This window comes from Ovis canadensis, chromosome 9, assembly GCF_042477335.2.
Source record: "Ovis canadensis isolate MfBH-ARS-UI-01 breed Bighorn chromosome 9, ARS-UI_OviCan_v2, whole genome shotgun sequence".
NCBI classification, from domain to species: domain Eukaryota; kingdom Metazoa; phylum Chordata; class Mammalia; order Artiodactyla; family Bovidae; genus Ovis; species Ovis canadensis.
Window position 1 is genome coordinate 11,300,470 of NC_091253.1, and position 25,707 is coordinate 11,326,176.

Genomic DNA, 25,707 nt, shown 5'->3' on the forward strand with positions numbered 1-25,707 from the left:
CACGACTGAGTCACTTCACTTTCTTTCACTTTCTATTAAACTAAAGGGCAGCTGAAAACAGGAAGCTAGAAAACATAGTTGCCTGGTAAATCCTAAATTATCATAAAAGAAGAGACTTTCCTAATCTCCAGTGATTCACAAAGATGGGAAGAAAGTATTTATAGCAGGTCATCTCTTGCTCTTTCCAGCCATCTCATCAGCGGGCTGGGGATACACACACACACACACACACACACACACACACACACACTTGAAACTATGCTTTATACCATTAAAATACCATTACAATCATGCTTTTTGCGTATTTAACAGAAATGTCTCTTTATCAGAAGCATAACTTTAAACATACTTTTCTTGCTTCTTGGCAATGAAAACACAAATCAACAGAGTAAATCCATCCCTGAAGTATACACCTCATTCATCACAGTACACTTGTTCTTGGCAAGAACCATAATGTGCTACAAAAACTGTTATTAAAGTAAGATTTGGGGATTCCCAGGTTGGCAAGGAATTAGTTACTTGCACTGCTTTAGGAATTGTTTTCTTATAATTTCTTTTATTATTAATGGTCTTGTTAGACTTATAGTTCAAAGTAACTTTCCTTTATGAATCTAATGTATAAAGCCCAGCTATTCGCAAGCTTACTTAAATCATAAGTGGCCTGTCCTCCTAGGCCAGCTGTAGTTGTGCACAACCTCCCAGAAGATGATTCCACTTTGCGGCAACATGAGTCTAGCACCCCCTGCCCCATCACTCAGTCATTAGTTTCAGACTCTGGAAATTACTAATTCAAAAGTTTACAATAGCATGTGGTATTGATAAGTACACAATTTGTTTTGTTTCTACCACTAAAGACACTGGCTGACTGATAAAGATTGATGAGTAGAGAATTATTCAAACGTGAACCTCTTGAACAATCATTTGTCAAAAATTTACGATTCTGTAAGGCCAGAAAAACCTGATATATCCTAACACATTGAAAATAAAACGTTGCATTACAAGAAGCCCTCATTCATGTTCAAGGGTAACACTTAGCAAATACAAAGCATGAGCACTAAGCAAGGTTGTCTCTAACCCTTTCTGAATATACAATACATAAACCTACCAAAAATCCAAGGCCGCCAAGTAGCATCATATTGTAAAATCAGAGTTATGAATATTCTGAGCAAACTCTTGTAAAAAAAATCATCTTCCATACAGTATATACTTTGTTGCCAAACTGAGCACAGATCATATTGCTAAATGTTTTAGTGGATTCTGATAGGTCAAAATAATGTATCAGGCTCATCAGGTAATAGGACTAATTATATATCAACTCAGAGTGGATGAACATGTAAAGTATCAGCAGCGCTTCTCTAAGACTAGCATTTACTACAGTAGCCACATTTAAGGAGACGTGAGTCTTGCAAACATTATACTTTTGATGTAATAATGATCCTACACAACTTTCTCCGTGTGTACGTTGTAAGATGGAAAGTTGGCTGGAATATTCTGCCTAGTGCTAGATGTTCACATCAATCTGGGACTGTAAAATTTTCCAGACACCAGCGCCCCACAGATTGTAGACTCCACCAATTTCCTGACTACTACGTGGTAAAATTCCAGGCTCACCTATTTACAAAACCAGCCCCTTCCTCCATGTTATTTCAAAAGTGTTTCTGGACTTGATGCCAATCCTCCATCTCAGGTGAGAGCTGTGTTTCGATGACATGCCTCATTTCTAAAAAAGCACCTAATTCATGTCTTCCAAACCTTTTTTTTTTTTTTTTTTTACTAGGAAACAAGGAACCTATCCGGGAGTGCTTGCAACTTTCTCTACTGGCCTCCCAAGACTGAGACCTTCATATTCCATTTTGACAAAAAGAAGCAGAAAAGGGGAACGACAAAGAGGAGAAAAAAAGAAGCAGAAAAGAAAAGATGAAGGTGTGACGGCATAAAAACTACTGTAAAATGTCCACAGAAACGTACTTCTAACAGGAGATTGAATGAATGGACGTTGTGGGAAAAACAGTAGTAAACTTTAAAGCCACTGAAAGGTTTTAAATGCCTCAGGGAAAAATAAACATTTGCTTCCAATCATTTTCTCATTAAGCATTCTCTGCTAGATGGTGAGGCTTACTTAACACGCACACGCTCTGCTCCAAACCACCAGTGCCAACTTCGCCCACTGCCTGATCCCAGTCCCGGGCGGGCCATGTGCCCCGCACCTCTGCCCGCGCCCCTGCGCGCCAGCGCCAGACTCCACGCCGGCCTCGGCCTCGGCGCCTGAGCAAACATCACCTCGCCTGGCCCTGCTCGCCTCCTCCAGACCTCTGCCACCTCTGCGACAGGAAGGATTACTTGCACGGAGAGATTTTCCGTTAGCTGCGGCTGAGGTCTGCGAGGCGTGTTTCCGGGCGCGCTGGCAACCTAGCTGCTGTCCCCACGGCGCAGTGGCCTCCCCAGCTCCGCCCCGGACCAAGACACAGGCCTGCGCCTCGCCTCTCTGAGCCGCGTCTACCCCGCCATCACCTCCTAACCTCTCCAACACTCTCCCAAGCTCCACGCGGACACACGGTCTCACGCGCCTTTCTCAGCTCCCGGGCGCCCCCCTCGGTTGGAACGGACGCATCTCGGGACCTCATCGCTCCCAGTTATCCGCGCAGCCCGAGTCCCGCGCCTGCCCGGCTCTGTCCCTGAGCGCCCAGAGCGGCCGGGAAGCTCATTCGGTGCCCCACGGAGAAGTCTCCGTCTGCAGGGGTGAGAGGGTGGGGCTCAGGGAGGTGGCAGGCGCCAGGAGGGAGACCCTACACACGTGCAAAGAAATAAAACCCACCACGTGCGCGCGCGCGAGCGTGTGGGCTCGTGTATGTGTGTGTGCGCGTGTATACGCGCGCGGCCGGCCAGGGCGTGGGCGCCGGGCTTCTCGGGGGAGCGGGCGGGAGGGTCCCCCCGGCCGCCGCGGTGCTGGGGGCGCGAGCGGGGGACGCGGGTACTCACACGAACGCGTGGTAGACGAACGCCCAGCCGCGGGGCCTCTCCAGCACGTTGTACAGGTAGTTCTGCAGCCGCCGGTACTTGACGTTGCGCCGGCAGCTTTGGCCGCTGGTGTAGGAGAGCGGCTTCCCGAGCAGGCTCATCCGGGCGCCCTGCTTGCCCCGCCGGCTCTCCCGCAGGCCGCCGCCACCCAGCGCCGCCGCGCGGGTGCCCAGCAGCAGCAGCCCGTCGCCGCCGGCGGCCGCCGAGTTCAGCAGCGCCCTAGCCCGACCCGACTCCACATCCTTCATGCCGCCGCCCGTGCGCCCCCCGCCCGCCGCCGCCGCCGCCGGCGCGCCGCTCCTCACCCAGAGCCCGGCGGCGCCGCCCTCCTCGCCGCCCGCGTGCTGGCGGGGCATGGCATCACCGCGGGCACCGCGAGGGGGGCCCCGGCGGAGGGGGCCGCGGCCTCATGCGCGCCGGCCGCTTTCGAGGAGGGAGCCGCCCCCGACGGGGCGCCCGGCGGCCCGCGAGCTGCGCGCCGGGGGGCGGAGAGGGCGCGCGGGGGAGGCGAGAAGTCCAGGTGTCCAGTAGCCTTCAGCTCCTGAGGCGAAATCGGGGCGTGTCGCGGGGGTGTCACTCCACGAAGGCTTCTCCAGCCCCTCGGTCCCCGAGGCGGAAACTCCCTGCTGGCGAAGCGCCCCCGGAGCTGGAGAGGGAGCTCCTGCGCGCGCACGCCGGGTCCCAGGCTCCCCGCGCCCGAGGGGACCTGCGGCACCGAAACCCCTGTCAGGGACGGGAGTTCAGGGTATTCTCCCCGGGGCTTCGGAGCTGCTGGAAGGTGCGCCCGCCTCGTACGCACAGGAGGAAAAGGAGAGGCAGGCTCCCTTTCCTCCCGCCGCTGCACCGCGGCGCGGGCTCGTCCCGTCGTCCTTCCGCGAGGGGTGTGCGCGGGAACGGCCCAGCCCTGCCCTCCAGGTACCAGCCAGTCCACGAGCGCGCCGGCCCAGGCTCCGGGCGGGGGCGCTCGGATCTCCGCGTTCAGGGTGCAGCCCCGCGGGACGCGGCTGCCTAGCCGGCGAGACGGGCGCTGGGCATCTCACCGCCGCAAACTCCTCCGGCTTGCGGGCTGTGACTTTCCATCCCAGCATCAGATAGAGGAGCTGGACATCCTTGCCAGCCGGGGGTGGGGTGCGGTGGGGTGCGTCAAAACTCCGCTTCTCCGACTGGCACTGGGCTGTGCCTGACAGCGGCGCGAAGCAGAGGAAAACAGACCGGGTCCCTCCGTCAAGAAATTTGCACTGAAGTCAGAGAAAGTCATAAGCAGGCGAAGTCTCTTGGCGGCGGCGGCGGCAGCCCCTGAGCCTGGGGGCGGGGGGAGAAACCCTGGAGGATGGAGAGTCCAGGACCCCAACTTCGCTGGGTCCTCTCCCCACCCCTCTCTGCTGCCACTTCTCCCGCCGCCTCCGACGCAAGAGCGGGCCTCCCCAAACCCCCTTCCCCCTGGGGTAGGAGGGAGGCCGCCCAGCGTCTGGCCTTCAGCGAGACAGCGGCGTTAAAACGCATGAGCCGCTGTGCGGGAGACGCTGAGAGGAAGCTGGGCTTGGGAACTTCTATCCAAAGAGTGGAACCCCTCCCCTCCCCCTCAAATAGGAAGGAAATGATCACTAGTTAAACTGAAGGAAGAACTGGGGTTCCACCGCAAAGCCAGAACAGATGGTTCCGAGATAGTGAGTCCCAGTGCCTTTTTGCTTCCAGAAGCCGAAAGCCGAGGCGTGAGTCCCTTGTGAGCTGCCCCCGGCTCTGGAGATGCTCTGCCAGCTCCTCCGTGTATGCACACGCGTGGCGGCTCCGGTCTGCCTCGGGCAGCGGCCGCACGGCCCCGCTGGCCCTTTCCTTCTTCCTGTCATCTCTGCGATGTCCGCGCAGCCCACTCGCCGGCTCCCGGCCGCCGGCGCGACCCCGCACCCCCTCCCTCCCGGTGCCCGAGCCTGGCGGCCGCGGGCTCTTCCCGGAGGCGCTCAGTGCAGCTGGCTGCGGCGCCACGTGACTGCCCCCTAATTCACTTCCACCCGCGTGCGCGCACACACGTGGAAGGGCAAGGGGGCGGCCTAGTGCCCCCAAGGTTCAGGCCAAAGGAGAGAGCGCCCCAGAGCGAGCGCTCCAGTCCTAGGGCCGAGCTAGGACCAGGCGGAGCGCGAGGGAGTTGGCGTCGCTATATTTAGACTCCCCCCGGAGTTTCCGCGCAGGGCTTTCAGGGTGAAAGATCTAGAGGCTTAGAAGGATTCGTGTGCACGCTTTCAGCGTGAAAATCTTGGCTTTAGTGCAGGCAGGAAAATGAGAAGCATTTCGCCTTGAACGAGCAGTTTTCCTTCTTGCACACTTTACCCCATCCCACTGCAAAGGTCAGGTCCCTTGTCTCACTGGCATTGTTGGGCCCAGCGTGCTAGCTGGAAGGTTTGGGAAGGCGGGACAGATTTCCAGGAAAGAACCAGTTGCCTGACTTCTCATGGGTGCTTTCCTGAGTGTGTGGCAAGGTGGGAAACCGAAATGTTGATTAGGCAAATGCGTAACACTTTAAAGTAGCATGAAAGGTGGTGATCAGCAGAGGTTTAGAGCTGGGAAGGGCCTTTGAGATCGGTTCTCTGGTTTTCTAGAAATTGAGACACCCCAGAGGGGACCAGCCCAAGCATTCACAGGTGGTTGGTATGAGAGTTACAGGAACCCAGCAGCCTTGCCTCTGGGTTTCCTATCCCTTCCCTTCCACATCTTACACAGAGCATGTACTGAAACGCAGGTTTCCCAGATGGCGCTGTGAAGAACCTGTCTGCCAATGCAGGAGACTTAAGAGACCGGGGTTCAGTCCTTGGGTCTGCGAGAGCCCCTGGAGGAGGTCACGGCAACTCACTCCAGCACTCTTGCCTGGAGACTATCCCATGGACAGAGGAGCCCGGGGCTACATGGCATAGGATGTCAAAGAGTCAGACACGACTGACTGAGCAACTGAGCACGCAGGCACACTGAAGAGCTCATGGCTGTATTTCAGTATCTCTGCAGGCTCCCTTTGAAAAGAGAGGTTTAGCCACAAACTCTGACACCCCGCCTGAGAGTGCTGGGAAGGAAAGGCCACGTGAGGCTGCACACCTCTTCTAATGGCTTCCCCGTGTGTACCTAGCTTCTTCACTACCAGCTAACTTCTCTCAAAAGGCAGGAATTAACTGTTGGAAAAACAGAGTGCTGTGATCAAGCTTTTTTTTTTCTGTTTCTGTGCCTTTGAACACAGATGTTGCTAGGAAACTGCCTTTCTTTTGGTTGAAATATTAAAATCTAATATCAGAGGAGAGGGTAGACAAAGAGTGAAATGATATAGCTGTGTATATTCCACCTGTAATGTTACTTTAGAGCCTTACCAAGAGGTAGAAAGGTAAAAGACAGCCGTCTTTTCCAAAGCAGGTGTTTATTTCTAGTGTAGAGCACATGAGCTGATTTCACTCCCCATCCTTTGGAGGTGGGTGTGCTTTCAACTATTGTGAGATGTCTGCTTGAAACGTATGACCATGGAAGGTTTTATTATCTGAAGTCTACTTAGAGATGGTTTGCACTGAAAATAGCTACTAGAAATATTTTACTTCAGTGTGTTTTCTATGCCATTTTATTTTCCATCTGAAGGGTGCTCTAGAATAGTAATATGGAACATTCTATACAAGAGCTAGAGGCTCTCGGGAAAGACTTTCAAGGCAGAGTAAGCAGTTGTGAGCTGGTTTTACAGAATACCCGTGACCACATGGCGCGCCCCTCTCCTTCTCTGGACCTGCCCAGCCCCCTGTCTGTTCAGGCCCTACCACCTTTACACACTTCACATCGAGTCGTGGTCATGGTTCTGATCAACTCACAACTGATGGAAGTGCTACTCTTTTGTGTGATGTGGATGCTTTTTGATCCACTGTGAAATGCCAGGTCAACCAGAGTGGTGGTAATAAACAGAATCCTCAAACCTTAGAGCAAAAGGGACATTTGCTGATGAAGAAATGGAAAACTATTGTTGGCTGCTTGCCCAAGACTCAGCTGTTTGCCTTGGAAGAAGAACTGAAGTCCCCTAACGCCTGAGTGGAATGCCTTTAGGCCAGGCCACCCTTTCCCTTAGCTTTTATTTCCTCCTGTCAAATCAGAACCAAACCTACAAGCACAGCGACTGTAATTGTGTTTCTTAGGTATCTCATAACCATTGATTCAGTAAATCCGATTATTTCAAATGTGTCAGCATTGTGGACCACAGTATCATTTTTACTCCATCGAGGATTCTTAGAGATGTGATGCTGAGATTCTCTATATGTTTTACCAAGGGACAGAAATTAGGAAACCTGGGGCAACCTGGGGCAATGTCAGAGATCATAAGAACCTGCCAGTTGACATGAAGGTGCCTACACAGCAGGGACCCATCCTAGCCCTGCCCTCAGTAGGTGAGGCATAGTCCCTTCAGAGCAGCCTCTGCCTAGGGGTGCAGAAACAGTGCAGGTGTGAGTGGACAGGGGTGTGAAGAGAGGCTGGTGGGAGGGGCGCAGACAGAGCAGGGGACAGGCTCAAAAAGTCTCGCCATGTTCATCCCAGCAACCATCAAAATTTATTTTCCTAGGGATTACTAAAATTGTGTGCCAGTTACCACTGTCCAAGCAAAATAACAGCAGATATGCCATGCGTTTACTTCGAGCAGGGCACTGTGATTAACAAGAACTATTTCACTTGATTCTGACCACAGCCTCACAAATGAGCACTACAGGTTTATAAGGAAGAAAGTGAGGTTGTGAGAAAGTTAATACTTTTTCAAAACTAATGAGAAATTGAGTCTGAATTCAAACTTATGGTTATTTCATGAAGAAAAACAAAACAAAAGCCACAGAAAAAAAAAACAAAACCAGATTTTAAACTACTAGACTATATTAACTTTTGAAATAGAAAGCTTTAGCCTATTATCACGGTAATATATCTGACTGTTTTTCCTTTGAAAAGGGAAGTGTTGGCAAGTTTCTAGTAGCTGTTTCATAGCAGGACTTGAGATTTTATTCTAAACACAGAATTAGTCTCGATACCCCTCTTCACTTTTCCTGAAGAAATAAAAGCTTATGTATAGAGATTTGTCTTTTGTATTGAATATTTTTAAACAGTTCCAAATCATGAAGTAACGATATCTTGGAATTATGCTTACGTTTTTATCTTTTTCCTAACACTACCTTCAGTTTTATTCACAAAGTCCTATTTATCATACTTGGCTATACCAGATTTCTGTTTTCTTCCTTGTTATGTTTGTATGGCTGCACTCCTGTCTTTGGGCCAACTACTTAAATGCTTCTTCCTGGAAGTAATTTGAATACAGCAATTTGCTCTTTCTAAGATATACATTTAGAAACTGTGTGAAGAGATTGATACCGAAGACAAACCTCTCGTTTGAGGGAGTGTCCGGGGAAAATTCCGTTATAATTCTGTGCCCTCTAGTGGCACTGACATTTTACCATAACCTTTATCAAAGAGAAATTAAGAAAGCACTCTTTATGAATCACCCCAAACCTTTTCATCTCCTCAGCAAGCTATCGTTAATCATCAGGTATGAGCTAGTTGGAGCGGGTGCAGATGAAAAATGTCTTGATTCTTAGGTGCATGAGCTGAATAGTAATTCTAATGTGACGGGTTCCCGGAGGTTTTGCACCGGATCTTACAAGAAGCTGGAGAGGCTTTCCTGAAGGATGCAAGGGCTGGGCTTCCTTGAGGAAGAGCTGGACTTCGGTGGCACATCAGGGCAGGCTGTTCAAAGAAAAGTTAGTTGAGAACCTGTGAAGGCCAGGCACCCTTTGAGAGTGACAAGTGGCTGAATTCTCTTGGAGCCCAGGGTGCTTCTGAAGGTGTTATGGTAAGGCAGGGGCTCCACAGCTGAGAGTCTCAGTGGGAATCTAGGGATTGTGTTCTGACTTGAGCAGGGAGCCCCTGAAGAATGTGAAACAAGACACTCTACACGTTCCTATTTCCATGTGCAGAAAAGCTCTGAATATTAGCTAAGTTTAATGGGGGTGGAGGGGCAGGGAGCGTGGCTTGAGCACTCATGCTTGGCACATACTGTTCCAAACTGGGATTCAGAGATGGCATGTCTTTGGTGGAAGGTAGTGATGGCTGCCAGTCCATGGACAGGTGTCCAGCCAAACCTCCAGTTTGCAGGCCTGAGTCTCTGGATGATGAGTTGTGTTATTTACTGAACTTGGAAAGACCATCTGGTACAGCCATCTGCAGTGGGGGGGTGGGGGGCGGCGGGATGGTGGTGACTTCAACTTCACGTGGACTATGGCCTGCCTGCTGAGATAGCCCAGTGGAAATGTCCAGTGAGTTAACAGGTCTGCAGCTCAAGAGGGAGCTGGGAATCAAAATTTGAGAACCACCAACATGTATGTAGGGGTGTGTGTGTGTGTATGTGCCCAGTCACTCAATGCAATCCCGTGGACTGGAGCCCACCAAGCTCCTCTGTCTGTGGAATTTTTCAGGCAACAATACTGGAGTGGGCTGCCATTTCCTTCTCCAGGAGATCTTCCCAACCCAGGAATCGAACCTGCGTCTCCTGCGTATATATACACATAAAAAAGATGCAGCCACCATATATGATGAAAGTGATGAGTTGGGATTAGATTACCTGGGAAATATGTAGATTGGCTGGAAAAAAGAAAAGGCCTGAGGACCAGAATTGGAGGGGGTGCTGCTCAGAGCCAACATTGAAGGTAGGGGAGGAGAAAGGAGAATAGGAAGCTGAGTAACCCCTGAGGACCACTAAGGACCACTGCCTCAGCAGCCATAAAGGAAACTTCGACAGGGAAATGCTGGACAAAGATAATGGAGATAGGATTTGACCACAAGCAGGTCATTGGGAGAAGCTGTTTCTGGGTTTTGTTTTCCTTGCAGAATTTCTTGTAGAGCGAGAAATCAGGTCAGAATGGGCAGGAAGGAATTCAGAAGTGAGACAGTGACGTTAATGATTCTGGAGGGGAGGAGTGAGGAAGCAGCAGGCCAGGGATTTGCGTTTGACCAAGATTCTCAGCATAACATGATGCTGACTCACGAGACCCGAGTGGCTGTCACAGCCAGGCACACAGGTCCTCTGGCTGAGTCTGAGCTACTGTTACACTGACAGCATTTCACTCCCAGCTGGGAGGTCTGAGACCACTTGGACGTCTGTTGATTTTGCTCCGTACTTTTAGAGCGTTTAATAAAAACTATCACTTTTCATTTCTAACATTTCCCCCAAAGTTTAATTTAATGTATATACATTTTTCAGGCCTAGTTTTACCTGGAATAAAGATGCATGTTGGATGAATGATGTAGTTTTGATTTTATTTAAAATGAAAGGTTGCAGAACTGACCAGATCGTTCAGGGAAAACTGTCTGTTTATCTCTAATAACTCATAGATATTCAACACAGTTTTCAAGCAGTGGTGCTGAGACCAATGGAACGGATGCTGGAATCTTTCAGACAAGTCAGGAGTTGGCAGGGGTGGGCATCCAAGTTCCTAGAGTTTTAACCAGAGATCTCTCTCTCTCTCTCTCTCTCTCTCTCTCTCTTTTAATATGAGGCTTTTGAGTACAAAGTTAGGCTAACAGAAGGTGTGTTAAAATTATTTTTAAAAGCTGGTCCTGTTTTTTTGGGCTGTTTAGGGTCATGCTTGCTGCCTTTTTGAGTCATGGTTACAAAGTGGGACGAGTCACTGCCCACAGAGGCAAAAGGGAAGATAAGGAGAGCCAGAGCTGACAGCCAAGACTCTGACCACCCTGGGATCTGCAGCTTGTAGCTAAGCGGCTCTGGATTCTGCAAAATGTTAGGATCCAAGTGCTACCAACTGACACTGGGCCTTATGTAGGAATCCTGAAAGGAAAAAGAGTTCATGTAACAGGTGAGTGTCCTGAAAAACAGATAGAGGGAAAGTGGGATTGCAATCAAGTCGTTTTAGTTTTTGTTTTGGAAAAAATATGTTTTGCTACTCTGGCAAAAGATTCTGATGAGATACAATGTAATAAGGTCAATGAAATAGAGGGAGCAAACTTTGGGCCTTCTCAAAATTTTTGGTTTTGCTTTAGCTTGTTGTTTTGTACTGAGACTGAGGCATTTTGAGAAAAAAGGGGACAAAGTTGAAAATTGTTTTAAGGAAGAAGGTTATTTCCTGATGTGGATAAAAAGACTAAAAATGAGGAAGAAACTGGGGGCCATAAGACCCAATGTTCTTTTGGGTGCTGAGAATCGGAAGTGGACCAATAATTACAATAGAGGTGGGGGGCTGGAAGGACTCTCTTTTGTTTATCTACTTATCTGAATTTTTTAATTGAAATGCAGTTGATTTAAATGTTGTATTAGTTTCAGGTGTGCAGCGAAGTGACTAAGAGAGAGGGGTAGATTCTTGTCCAGATTCCTTTCTTTATAGGTTACTGAGTATAGTTCCCTGTGCTAGACAGTAGGTACGCACTGTTTATTTTATATTGAGTAGCGTGGCCAATATTACTTTTAAACTGGTCAGAATTTGGAGTCAGGAAAAACTTCCAAGCTATGGGATCTGGGTTCCTGACTGAATTACTGAGTTTCTCTGTCTTCCTTTCTTTCCTGTTTAAGGTGGAATAACTGTATCCTCGTCAGAGAGCTTTTGTGAGGATTAAATGAAGAGCTGATTTGAAGTTTTAGCAAAGCTCTGACAGTAAGTCTGACCACTACTGCTAGTGATCACGGTCTGCAAGACTCCCCTCAGGTCCAGTTTGTGACTCGCCCTACAATTGGAAAGCAGTAGCTAATGAATTTTGTGCAACGTTACCATCTGTAATTTTTAACATTATGATGTTAAAAATGATTGAGAAAACAAATAAAAGTAATAGAACCATGAACTTGTAAATGGATTTTTTTTTCCCCTGGGTAAACCTTCAGATAACCCAGAAGTAAAACTATAAGTTTGTAGATGACAGCTTTCCATGAACTATTTGTGAAGTTTAAAAAGCAAATGAAGGAGGCACAGCTGATAATTACTAGGCTATGTATTCATTTTTTTATTTAACAATACTTTATTGAAGGAGACTAGATGTAATTAAACCTTTAACACATACAGCTGTGAATATTATTCTACTTTTAATAGCAATATTCAAGTGGTAATGGGTGTTTAATTCTTTCACTCTAAAATATATGTGACATTTTAGATGTCTGGTGATAGGTGCTGAATTAACTTATGATTCTGAAGTTTAACAGAACTTTGAGAATTTCGTGAAAGTCTTAGCAAAACTCTGAAAAGCATACCTATAATTTTTCAGATAACCTCTGCAACAATTCATATAACCTGGAGCTTATGGATTCCAGATTAAGTCCTTGGACTGTATTCTTAAAGGAATGAATTTTACAAAGGTTCTCTGGAGGCTGTCTTCAGGATGCTTTGTACTGGGAGCAAAGGAGTAATTTGAGTAGCAGGCACTTTCTTGCACTCCATGAAATAGCCCTTCCTATTCCTCAGGCTGCAGTTAGGAATACATTTTAAACCCGAGAGTATGATTGTGTGTGTGTGTGTGTGTGTGTGTGTGTGTAGGTTAGTGTATGTGTATATGGGCTTCCCTGGTGGCTCAGAAGATAAAGCATCTGCCTGCAATGCAGGAGACCCGGGTTCGACCCCTGGGTTGGGAAGATCCCCTGGAGAAGGAAATGGCAATCCACTCCAGTATTCTTACCTGGAGAATCCCATGGACAGAGGAGCCTGGTGGGCTACAGTCCACGGGGTTGCAAAGAATCAGACACGACTGAGCGACGTATGTATATATAAACAAATGTAAATATGGTTTAATGTAATTGCAATTCGATGCTTTAAAATATTGCCCACCAGCAAACACGTCTGCCAAGAACCATCTATTCCTGCAATAGAAGGGAAGATTATGGGCCCATCTAGGGCTTCAACTCTGATAAATGGATCACAATCATTTCCATGCTTAAACATTCCTTTCACTCTTGACTAATGCTCTGACATGGGAAAGCATCAGCTTTGTTATTGAAAGTGGCCTCCAGAAATGAAAGCCTTGATGTTGTGTCTTAGAGGCATCCCATTACTGGTTTCCCAGCCTCCACTTTGCCAGCTGCCTGCCCGCTTACCCGCTGGAGCCTCTGGATCACCTCCACTGCAGCATTCCTTTAAGGCATGGGTTTTGTTTTTGTCTTTTAAACACTTTTCAGTTTATTTTATGAAACCACAGTAAACCCAACACCATAATTAAATAAGATAATTAAAATAAAATTTTACACCATTTATTTCATAAACAGATATATTTATTATAATAAAAATATATGAATACAGCCATATATAAAATATATATACATCAATACCAAGTGAGATAAACTAAAAAATACAAGAGTGTATTAACATTCAAAAGTAAGTAAATTCTTTCTCATAAACCAAAGGAAGCAAAGGAAAAAATAAACAAATGGGACCTAATTAAACTTAAAAGCTTTTACATCACAAAGGAGGCCATCAACACAATGTAAAGGTCACAGATTGAATGTGGGAAAATACTTGCAAATGATATAACTGATAAGGGCTTAATATTCAGGATATATAAACAGCTCACACAACTCAACATCAGAAAAACAAACAGCCCATTTAAAAATGGGTAGAAGATTTGAACAGACACTTTTCCAGGGACAACATACATATGGTCAACAGACACATTGTAAAATGCTCAACATCACTAATTATTAGGGAAGGATAAATCAAAATCACAGTGAGATATCACCTCACACCTGTCAGTGTACTTCTACCACTAAGTCACTTCAGTCGTGTCCGACTCTGTGCGACCCCATAGACGGCAGCCCACCAGGCTCTGCCGTCCCTGGGATTCTCCAGGCAAGAACACTGGAGTGGGTTGCCATTTCCTTCTCCAATGCATGAAAGTGAAAAGTGAAAGTGAAAGTGAAGTTGCTCGGTCCTGTCCAACCCTCGGCGACCCCATGGACTGCAGTCTTCCAGGCTCCTCTGTCCATGGGATTTTCCAGGCAAGAGTACTGGAGTGGGGTGCCATCACCTTCTCCGACCTGTCAGTACGGCCATCATCAAAGAGAGCATAAATAAATGTTGGCAAAGATGTGGAGAAAAGGGAAGCCTCGTACACTGTTGTTGGGGATGTAAATGCAACCACTGTGGGAAACAGTATGGAGGTTTCTCACAAAACTAAAAATAGAACTGCCATATGACCCCAGCAATTTCATTCTCGAGTATATATCGGAAATAAATGAAGATACTAATTCAAAAAGATCCATGCACCTCAGTGTTTATGGCAACACTATTTGCAATAGCCAGGATCTGGAAGCAACCTAAGAGTCCATCCACAGGTGTAGTATACACATACAATGGAGTACTGCTGCTGCTGCTGCTAAGTCGCTTCAGTCGCATTTGACTCTGTGTGACCCCATAGACGGCAGCCCACAGGCTCCGCCGTCCCTGGGATTCTCCAGGCAAGAACACTGGAGTGGGTTGCCATTTCCTTCTCCAATGCATGAAAGTGAAAAGTCAAAGTGAAGTCACTCAGTCGTGTCCAACTCTTAGCGACCTCATGGACTATAACCTACCCGGCTCCTCCGTCCATGGGAGTTTCCAGGCAAGAGGACTGGAGTGGGGTGCCATTGCCTTCTCCAAATGGAATACTACTCGGCCATAAAAAATAAGGAAATTTTGCCATTTGCAGTAATATGGATGGAGTTGGAAGGTATTATCCTACATGAAATAAGTCAGAGAAAGACAAGTAGTGTATGCTATCACTTATATGTATAATATAAAAAATCAAACAAGTTAATGAGCATCACAAAAACGTAATAGACTGAGAACAAACCAGTTATTACCAGTGGGGAGTTGGAAGCGGGAAGGGGCAGGACAGAGGGAGAGAATGAAGAGGTACAAACAACTATGTATAAAATAAACAAACTGCAAGGAAATTTTGTGTAATATAGGGAATATAGCTAATATTCTATATTAACTATACAGTATAAACTTTAAAAGTTGTGAATCACCATATTGTACACCTGTAACATACAATATTGTACATCAACTATACTTCAATTTAAAAAAAATGAAAAAGTAAATCATTCCATCAGCAAAAAAAAAAAAAGATCATACAATCATCTAGAATGAATGTTTTAAAAATTCAGTAAAATTCAACATCTCTGTATTGACAACTACAAAACAAAATCCTTAACAAGATAGTAAGCATAAGCAGCCTCCTTAATTAGATTAGGCTTTTATGTTATGAATGAGCCCCTCCTATTGTCTTGTAGTGGCTTCTTCTTTGTCTTTGGAAGTAGAAGATCTTTTTTGGTAACTTCTGGTCTTTTTTATCAATGCTTGTTCTGCCGTTAGTTGTGATTTTGCTCTTTTTATGAGAGGAGTTGAACTTAGGTTCTTCCACTATGACATCTTGTCCCACAGATGTCAGGTTAAGCTTTTGAAAATGAACTTATAGAAAATATATTAATATAGAGATCACTGGGTAGGGAAGTTCCCCGGAAAAGGAAATGACAACCCACTCCAGTTTTCTTGCCTGGAGAATCCCATATATAGCCACATATATGGGATATGTATATACACACACATACATACACATGATCCTCTCCTACTGCCTGGCTCTACAACATGACACTTATAGTTCTCCACCTGGGCCCCTAATGGGCCTCTCAAACTTCTCCTCTATGATATAGCTTTTACATAAGCTCTAAACTCCATTTATTCTCTCTGTGTAATGTAGCTGGCAGTTCACTGTAATTTTTCTAAAGCTAAAACTTTAGAGCAGAGTTTTATACATAACATGAGATGATACGGAGATGATCTTCAACTGTACATAACATAGACTGACAGAAAAATGATCTAAACTTGATAATCCAAGGCCAACTAATATACTTTTAAATCATGCATTCCTCTATGAACTCTTTACACTAGTGATGACTTTGCTCATGAGAATTGCTCACAATTCCTGGAGACATTGTTGGTAGGCGCAGTGCTGGTGAGAGAGGTGCTGGGAGGCATTGCCATGGTGTTTTGGGGGTAGAGGTCAAGGGTGCTGATAAACGTGACAACACACAGGACAATCACCACAACAGCTACTTCTCCCAAAACGCCAGCAGAGCTGAGGATGAGAAACCTCACTACAGAGAGGCCTTTTAAGCCAGCCTTTGAATATACTGAGGAAAGGAATTTTTCTCCTGTTATCAGGTAATATATGTTGGTGTACAGACCATCTATTTCTTTATTTAGAATTTCAGTTTGTAGTATGTGCCTGAGGAAATGAAGCTAGATATTCATAAAGAAACAATTATTCCATTCAAAATAAAATATTTCAATGTCTACAACATCAGAGAAAGTAAATAAGTAGGCATGTCTGTCAGTAATATTCTAGAAAATTAGAACAATATCAGTATTATTTTTACCTAACAATTAGCACATTTTCTGCCTCTATCACGGAAAGGAAATAGGCAGTGAAAGAGTCTTGAAGCAAATGAACTGCCAGTTGGCTCAGGGTTCTGAAGGCACTGTGAGGCATTCTTCCATAGTTGCATTATGGTATAGATCCTTGAAATGATGCCACAGATTTATTCAAGCTTTATCTAATTCCACATAAATTTATACAGGAGTCCTTTGATGGTAATAAAATGCCAATGAGCAAAGTAAAATAACTGCCGTTTGTATCTCGCCTTTCACCACTTTCCTAGAGATATTTTATGAGAGGTTCAAACACGGACGTTTGGTCTGAGTCAAACGTCATTTTAATGTAAGCATTTCCATTGTGGATTGCTACATCTTTTTTGAGAATTTTAATAAAAACATATCTTTTTTGTGGTAATCATAGCATTATAAAAGCTACATTGCTGCTGCTTCTGCTGTTAGTCACTTCAGTCATGTCCGACTCTGTGCAACCCCATAGACGGCGGCCCACCAGGCTCCCCCGTCCCTGGGATTCTCCAGGCAAGAACACTGAAGTGGGTTGCCATTTCCTTCTCCAATGCAGGAAAGTGAAAAGTGAAAGGGAAGTCGCTCAGTCGTGTCCTACTCTTTGCGACCCCATGGACTGCAGCCGGCCAGGCTCCTCCGTCCATGGGATTTTCCAGGCAGGAGTACTGGAGAGGGGTGCCATCTTACATTAAACTGACAACATTTCTCTACTTCAAATAACAATATATGGATATGCTATAGTGGCTAATAATTTTCTCATGTAACAGTGGTCCTGGGTTAGAAAGAAATCTGTCAGATGGGAAAATACTGGAGCGAATGAAGCGACTGCATTTTCTTGCTGCCATGTTAGTCATGAATACATTTACCTATTTTTTTTTTCACAGCAAAGCTTGTTTTTTAACTTTCTTTTCTGAATCGAAGATATGTTCTATAGATAGTATTCAGTTCAGTTCAGTTCATCACTCAGTCGTGTCTGACTCTTTGCGACCCCATGAACCACAGCGCGCCAGGGCTGCCTGTCCATCACCAACTCCTGGAGTTCACTCAAACTCATGTCCATCGAGTGGGTGATGCCATCCAGCCATCTAGTCCTCGGTCGTCCCCTTCTCCTCCTGCCCCCAATCCCTCCCAGCATCAGAGTCTTTTCCAATGAGTCAATTCTTCACATGAGGTGGCCAAAGTACTGGAGTTTCAGCTTTAGCATCTTTCCCTCCAAAGAAATCCCAGGGCTGATCTCCTTCAGGATGGACTGGTTGGATCTCCTTGCAGTCAAGGGACTCTCAAGAGTCTTCTCCAACACCACAGTTCAAAAGCATCAATTCTTTGGTGCTTAGCTTTCTTCACAGTCCAACTCTCACATCCATGCATGACTACTGGAAAAACCATAGCCTTGACTAGACGGAGCTTTGCAAAGTAATGTCTCTACTTTTGAATGTGTGATCTAGGTTGGTCATAACTTTCCTTCCAAGGAGTAAGCGTCTTTTAATTTCATGGCTGCAATCACCATCTGTAGGTTGGTGCAAACAAAATTGCAGTTTTGCACTGTAAATTTTAAATCATTATAACTAGGGTCAAACATATCTTTACTAGTCAAAATAAGAACCATTACAATCAACATATTTTTGCCAATGAGAGATCAGTTGTTTTTATTCCTGCAATGTAAAAATCTGTGCTTAAGGATTCGACAAACTCTTGCAAAGCATTTTCTCCATTCTACTGGTTGTACAAGCATTTTCTCTGCAAAAAGTTGTCAAGATGCTTGAAGAAGTGGTAATCAGTTGCTAAGAGGTCAGGTGAATGTGATGAGAGAGAGCAAAACTTCATAGCCCCGTTCACTCAACGTTTGAAATGTTGGCTGTGCAATCTGTGTTCAGGTGTCATCATGGAGAAGAACTGGGCCCTTTCTGTTGACCAACGCTGGCCACAGGCCGTGCAGCTTTTGATGCATCTTGCTGATGTGCTGAGCATACTGCTCATATGTAATGGTTTCTCTGGGATTCAGAAAGCTGTAGTGGATCAGACTGGCAGCAGACCACCAAACAGTGACCATGATCTTTTGTTTGGTGCCAGGTTGGCTTTGGGAAGTGCTTTGAGCTTCTTCTCAGTCCAAACACTCAGCTAATCATTGCTGGTTGTCATATAAAATCCATTTTTTTGGTCACATGTCACAATCTAATCAAGAAATGGCTCATTGTCGTTGCATATAATAAAAGAAGACAATACTTGAAAATGACACTTTTTTTGATTTTCAGTCAGCACAAGAGGTACCCACTTACCAAGTTTTTTCACCATTCTGATTTGCTTCAGATGCTGAATGACTGTAGAATGGTCAACACTGAGTTCTTGGGGAACTTCACGTGTAGTTTTCAGAGGATCAGCTTCAATGACTGCTCTCAGTTGGTTGTTGTCAACTTCCTATGGCCAGCCACCACGCTCCTTACCTTCAAGTCTCCCGTCTCTGTTGCAAAACTTCTGGAACCGCCACTGCACTCTATGCTCTTTGGCAGTTCCTGGGCCAAGGGCGTTGTTGATGGCGCAAGTTGTCTCTGATCCTTTACAACCCATTTTGAACTCGAATAAGAAAATTACTTAAATTTGCTTTTTATCTAACATCATTTCCATGATGTTAAAATAAATTTAAAATAAACAGCAAGTAATGAATCATTAGAAAAAAACACAAGGTGAGAAATGCAGGTTAAAATGATGTAAAATATAACCACATTTGTTTAAGAATGTATTCCAACATCAAATGGAAAATTTCAACAATGAAAACTGCAATTACTTTTGCACCAATCTTAGTATTTATTTTGATGTGTGCATATTCAATTGCTCAGTTGTATCCAATTCTTTGCGACCCCATGGGCTGTAGCCCACAGGCTCCTCTGTCCATGGAACTTTGCAGGCAAGAATATTGGAGTAGGTTTTCATTTCCTACTCCAGGGTATCTTTCTGATCCAGGGATCAAACTTGGATCTCTTCTGTCTCCCGCATTGGCAGGTGTAACTCTTTCCCATTGCACCCCCTGGGAAGACGCACACGCATATACAAGTTGGTTATGGACACACAAGTGCATAGGACCTCTAAAATATTAACTTTATTTCTACCATCACTGATCCACTAAGTTTCTTAAGCTTCCTTGCTCTGGAAAAGAGAGTCACTCCTTGAAGAAAAATAAAACTGTTTCTCAAATTTGAATTATAAAATACTCCTGTTTCTTTAATGCTCCTTAAATGAGGTTCCAGTTTTGGTATAAATAAAAACGACGTAACTTATGCTAGATTTTTTTTCTGCTATGAATTATACTGGAAAATCAGAGGATTTATTGGATTAGCTTAAACCATACTTTCTCTATTTAACATACAAGTAAACAGCACATGATTTAGTCTCTTCATCCCTCACTTTTTCTCACTTTCAAAATAGGAGACAATTACTGGGAGATGAACTAAGTTTTATAATCTCTGCAAAGTTCCCTGCACCCTATCAGTGCTCTGTCAATGTTCAAAAGCTTATAGATGCCTCTAGTTTATGGGAAATATGGAAAGTATTTTAGGAAAAATATTAAGAGTTACACCATGTTGATGTTTACCTATTTATTAAAAACTTTTTTTCTTGAAAAGGAACCTGGTTAAACAGCAAGCCCAATATTGCTCAGTCATACAGATTCAAATGTTTTTAGTTGCTCCCAAACTGAAGTAAATATTCAATAAATGTTCATGTACATGGATCTAAATAGGCTGAGTTTCTCCCTCCTGTTCTATGTTTTTCCTTTTTTTTTTCTTTTTTTTAAACATTTTATTCTAATCTCCCAGCTGCTGTCTCCATATCCGGAATGAGCTATTAGTCCAAAATGGTGAGTGTTCAGATCCCTTTATTACTATTCCCAAAGCAGAAATTGGGGGCTGATAGTCACAACTAAACACAAGTTTCTTACCTCCCTTGGGACACTGAGATGCTTGTTTGTCTCTAGTATTTTATAGAAACATCAATCACAAGCAAACATAATTTCCAAGATAAGCAAACAGAAGAAAGCAAACTGAAAGAAAGACATAGCAGGGAATTTGATGACATTTTATATTGTCTGTCTTCAGGGAAAGGTCACAAGAAACTGGATTTTATTTCATCTTCTTTTCAAGGGAAGGAAAAACCACCATGTGGTACTGTCAAGTGTCCCAGGTTCCATGGAGAAGATCTTCTTGAGGGGCTTTTATGAATTCAAAGGCAACAAAAATGGAAACAACTTAAACTGAAGATGCTAGGTGATCACAAATGTTTGTTGAATAAATATAAATACCTTACTTTTTTCCTCAGAGACAGGTGTTATGTGTCAGATAATTATTGACTTTTTAGTGAACAGTGGAGAGCAGATGTTTTTACACACTCAATATACAGGTGGTGCTAGTGGCAAAGAACCTGCTTGTAAATGCAGCCGATGTAAGAGACGTGGTTTCAGTCCCTGGGTGGGGAAGATCCTCTGGAGGAGGGCATGGCAACCCACTCCAGTTTTCTTGCCTGGAGAATCCCACGGATAGAAGAGCCTGGTGGGCTAGCACAACTGAAGCACCTTAGCACACAGCACATATACTTTCATCCTCAGACATAGGCATTATATGTCAGACAATTAATGACTTTTTAGGGGACAGTGGAGAGCAGATATTTTTATACACACACATATACACTCATATATACGCTAGCTGGAGTAATAAGGAAACATGCCTTTGATGTTCTGTGATGATATCATGAAAGAATTTCCAGCCTGATCCAGCCTCCCTTGGGGGCCAAAAACTAGTGACAATAAGAATTCTGACAGGTGAGTGGACATACCACTTTGAAGATATTTGTCCAGTTTAAGTGAACTTGAAATTCAGTTTTCACAGGTGTTAGCTTGGGGGCAGGTAGTGGCAGGTGGCAAAACTACTCAAGGTCAGGGTCACATAGATGCTGCTCCCTGCACAGGACCTCAGTGCATTAAGTCCTTGACTATAGAATGAATTGGAAGAACACCGAATAAAAATTACCTGTTTTGAAACTGGCATTAGGTTCATGTGAAAGGAAGCTTCTCCATTTGTTCTTAACAAACCAGAGCACAGCATTTGCAGACAGCAGGCCTGTCATCCAAGTGGCTCACAAAGGCTGTCAGCAGTCTTTCAGTGTAAAGGTGTCCTCTGGAGCCTGGAAGAAATGAATGCAAACATACCACCCACCATCAAAGCCTCAAGGAATACGAGCAGATGTCACGCAGAGAAAAGCGGCTTATTGTCAAAACTGCCAACAGTCAAGAAAACAGGACAGCAGGAAGGTGCACCATCTTAGTAAACAGCTGAATCAAAGGTGCAAAACTTCCGGATATTGGATTTATCAGACAGACAGTAAAATGACTGAGTTGAGTATTCTTAAAATATTTCCTTTTAAAAAGAGAGTTTTAATGTATAGGAAAACTACTATAAACTTTAAACTTTAAAATCAGGCTTGAAGAAGAATACATATAACTGTCAGAAATTAAAAAAATAAATTGAAATAAAATTGTGGCTAGATTTAATGGATAATTAGCTATTTCATGAGATTATCCAGATGATGATGTGCCAGATGATGGGTCTCAGAAATTTATTCTTAAAGTAGGACAGTGAGAAAATATAATAGAAAAGAGATGGGTAGAAGAGAGAAAAAAAAATCTAATATAATTCACATATTTGGAGTTCTAAAAATAGAAGTGAAAGAATGAGGTAGTAGCAAATTTGAAAATAATCAGGCTAACAATTGAGAAAACAGTGGAATGATTTAGTGTGATGAGAGAAAGTATATGTCAATCTAGAATTATATAGTGAGCAAAAATAAATTTGAAGAAACAATGAAGAAAAAGAAAAAAGCATACTGTCAGATGAAGAAAAGTGTGAGTTTGTCACAAAAGATATACATTTTAAGAAATTCAAAAGATGGATTCCAGACAAAAGGAAACCAATTTTATATGGAAGGTGCCCAAAAGAATGGAAGACAAAGAAAGCCATAAATATGTGAATATAAACAGCATTAGATGCACAAACAACACTTTTTTTTTCTTTTTGTTTAAAGAGGGTAGAACTATGATAGTCAATAATTACATATAAATCAGGAGCACTTGATCAGATTGAAAGGTTTAATAAGATCATTGTTTAAAAACAGTGAAAATTGTAATTTTGGATTTTGATACCTAGGCAGGTTGGAAATGCTAAGGTAACCAATGAAAGACTAGATGTAAAAGGCTTAAATTTCAAATCCATAGAGAGAAAAATGACAAAGGAAACCTATCCAATCAATATTTTGGAAAAAGTAAAACAAGCAAAATAGAAACAAATAAGATGGGATACAGAGAAAGCACAAAAATAAGATAGTAGAAATCATACAGTTATCCCTCCTGTATGAGCTCTCAAAAGTTAGGTATTTGTAATAATGACTTGCATATGTTTCATCAAAAATTATTATCCAAAATGAAAGCCAACTAACATGTATCTACATATATATCAACAAAAATGTTAAGGTCTGTGTAATTTCAGTAAAGAAGTTTTCCTGTTCTTGCAGAAGTATCTTCTCTGTTTTTCCAATAAGGTCTAATCTCTTGCTAATATTATTTTCCTGTGGGTTTAGCTTCTAGTTGTTTCTGTCGGTTACCTAGGGGCACTAACTCCTAGATCCAATTTAGATAGTATGCCTACCATGTTTAACATGTGATTTCTCTGTTTAGTTCTACAACAGTACTTATTCATTATTAAGCATAGAGTCAAGATAATATGCATTCAATACTCCACAGAATAAACACACAGTATATTCAATAACATCCATTAAGTACAAACTGGTTAGATAAATTGGGTTTAAAATGTTACTTACAATGCAGAAATCTTTCGTGCTTTGTTACATGAGTTTCAGAGTCTTTTAGTGATGTCTGGGGAAATTGATCTCATATTTTGTATTATTATTTTTCCCTAATTTTATTTGCAAGAATATGAAGGTACTATAAAACATAATTAAAGCTTCATTTAGAAGACCAGATTTTTAATCTTAATTAAAAAATAAAAGACTCACCTAAAACTTCAGGATACAGTTTGAACATGGAAGGGTAGAACAAAGACACATTCAGAAAGAAAAAAAAGACACATTCAGCAAGCAATAGTTTAAAGTGAAACTTTGTAAATGGCAGACAAACAGATATTAAGGCAAAAAAAAAAAACTAATAGAGGTAAAAGGGTAATTATAAAGTCGAGAAATATTTCAATTTACTAGCAAGATTTAAGAGTTTAATTTGTAAATGCCTGTTTAATAATACACTCTTTATGCATGAAATGAAAAGGATGAAAAACATATTAATACATTATCAGAACTGGGAAATTTGCCTGGTGACTGGCAAGACAAGACACAAAATTGTGAGAGTATAGAAGATCTGACTACCTCAACTAACAACCTTAACAGATCAATTGCAAAACATTCAGCTGTTCAAGGGCACTTAGAACTATCATGAAACTAACCACGTAGTGTGCTGGAAAGCCAGATTCACCAAACATTAAACAACTAAAGGGTTGTTATTGAATCACGCAAAGACGCTGGGATTCTTGGCCTCCGGAGGAGACGAATTCAATCTGAGGCCAGAGACAAGGCTTGATCGTTCAGAGCTTTTGTGTAATAAAGTTTTATTAAAGTATAAAGGAGATAGAGAAAGCTTCTGACATAGGCATCAGAAGGGGACAGAAAGAGTACCCCCCTGCTAGTCTTCAGCTGGATGTTATATAGTCACCAGCAGTCTGTTAATAAAAAAAAAGGAATGTCTTAAAATTCAGAATGGCAGCAGGCCCCTCACCCATAAGATGCATTTTGGGATAATCTTGGCACCAAATGGTTTATCCTGGGCCATAAAATGATTAACTTGAATCTTGAAGAAGGGCAGATCACCATACAAATAGTTTCATTTACATAGATTAGGGGAACAATATCTGAGTATAACGGTACTGGTTTGTCAAGGAGGTTCTGAGCCATGAGGCAGAACCTGACTTGAAGACAGAGTTTGGGGTAAATGCATAGCACATTAGCATAGCTTAAGACAAACATTTCCATAAGAGAAATGCATTGGTTATCTCTAGGTTTGAGAATAGTTAACTTCAGGTGAAACCAGGTGTCATTATGGCAACACAGTATTTTAAGAGACTGCTACTGCTAAGTCACTTCAGTCGTGTTTGACTCTGGGCTCCCCCATCTCTGGGATTCTCCAGGCAAGAACACTGGAGTGGGTTGCCATTTCCTTCTCCAATGCATGAAAGTGAAAAGTCAAAGTGAAGTTGCTCAGTCGTGTCATGGACTCTTAGCGACCCCATGGACTGCAGCCTACCAGGCTTCTCCGTTCATGGGATTTTCCAGGCAAGAGTACTGGAGTGGGGTGCCATTGCCTTCTCCGATTTTAAGAGAAACCTCCTTTTTAAAGAGAAACCTCCTTTTAAATTTGTATAGAGAAGGAAAAAATATCGCTAGTTTGTTTCCTCCTGCTGCTTAAGAGAGATAAAAATGTCTGACTCTTGCATGCTGTTTCCTCCATTTGGAGACCCCTGGCCTTCCTGCCTGTTACCCCCTCACAGCTGGGGTTATGTAGGACACATGCTCTGACCACAGTGGGATTGTCAGAAATAATTAACAAGATAAGGCAAAACTAATACATTTAGCAATTTAACATTTCTATCATAGGTCAAGTAAGAAATCATGAGGAAAGTCACCTAGTCCATGATGAAAGTTACCATACTTAGGTAATGAAAATGCTGTATATCAGACTCATGTGATGAAACTGATGTGGTTCCAGGAAGGATTACAGAGTTTTAAATCATTATGTTATAAAATAGAAAAGCCTCAAATTAAATGACCTTAAGAAATTAGACAAAATCTGCATTCACCTCCAAAAATAGGGAATAATAGATGACTGCAAGGAGATCCAACCAGTCCATCCTAAAGGAGATGGGTCCTGGGTGTTCATTGGAAGGACTGATGCTGAAGCTCCAATACTTTGGCCACCTGATGCGAAAAACTGACTCTTTGAAAAGACCCTGATACTGGGAAAGATTGAGGGCAGGAGGAGAAGGGAACGACAGAGGATGAGATGCTTGGATGGCATCATCGACTCGATGGACATGGATTTGGGTGAACTCCAGGAGTTGGTGATGGACAGGGAGGCCTGGCATGCTGCAGTTTATCGGGTTGCAGAGTTGGACACGACTGAGCAACTGAACTGAACTGAATAGAAAGAAAACAGACACACAATAGAGAGAAT

The 25,707-nt window shown here is 43.6% G+C and overlaps 1 protein-coding gene and 1 long non-coding RNA gene across 4 annotated transcripts in view; one reads left to right on the forward strand and one right to left on the reverse strand.

Annotated features, from left to right (window-relative positions):
* KCNQ5 (potassium voltage-gated channel subfamily Q member 5) overlaps positions 1-3,642 on the reverse strand; it is a 632,727-nt gene extending 629,085 nt beyond the window's left edge. For all 3 annotated transcript variants that reach the window (XM_069599473.1, XM_069599474.1, XM_069599472.1), the window contains exon 1: positions 2,980-3,642. In XM_069599473.1, the coding sequence (XP_069455574.1) occupies positions 2,980-3,374 (395 nt within the window). In that variant the 5' untranslated portion in view covers positions 3,375-3,642. The remainder of the gene's footprint in view (positions 1-2,979) is intronic.
* LOC138445571 (uncharacterized) lies at positions 2,435-11,853 on the forward strand. The gene is made up of 3 exons (XR_011258921.1): positions 2,435-2,739; positions 10,642-10,877; positions 11,588-11,853. It is a non-coding gene; the product is annotated as an uncharacterized lncRNA (long non-coding RNA).
* The last annotated feature ends 13,854 nt before the right edge of the window (positions 11,854-25,707 follow it).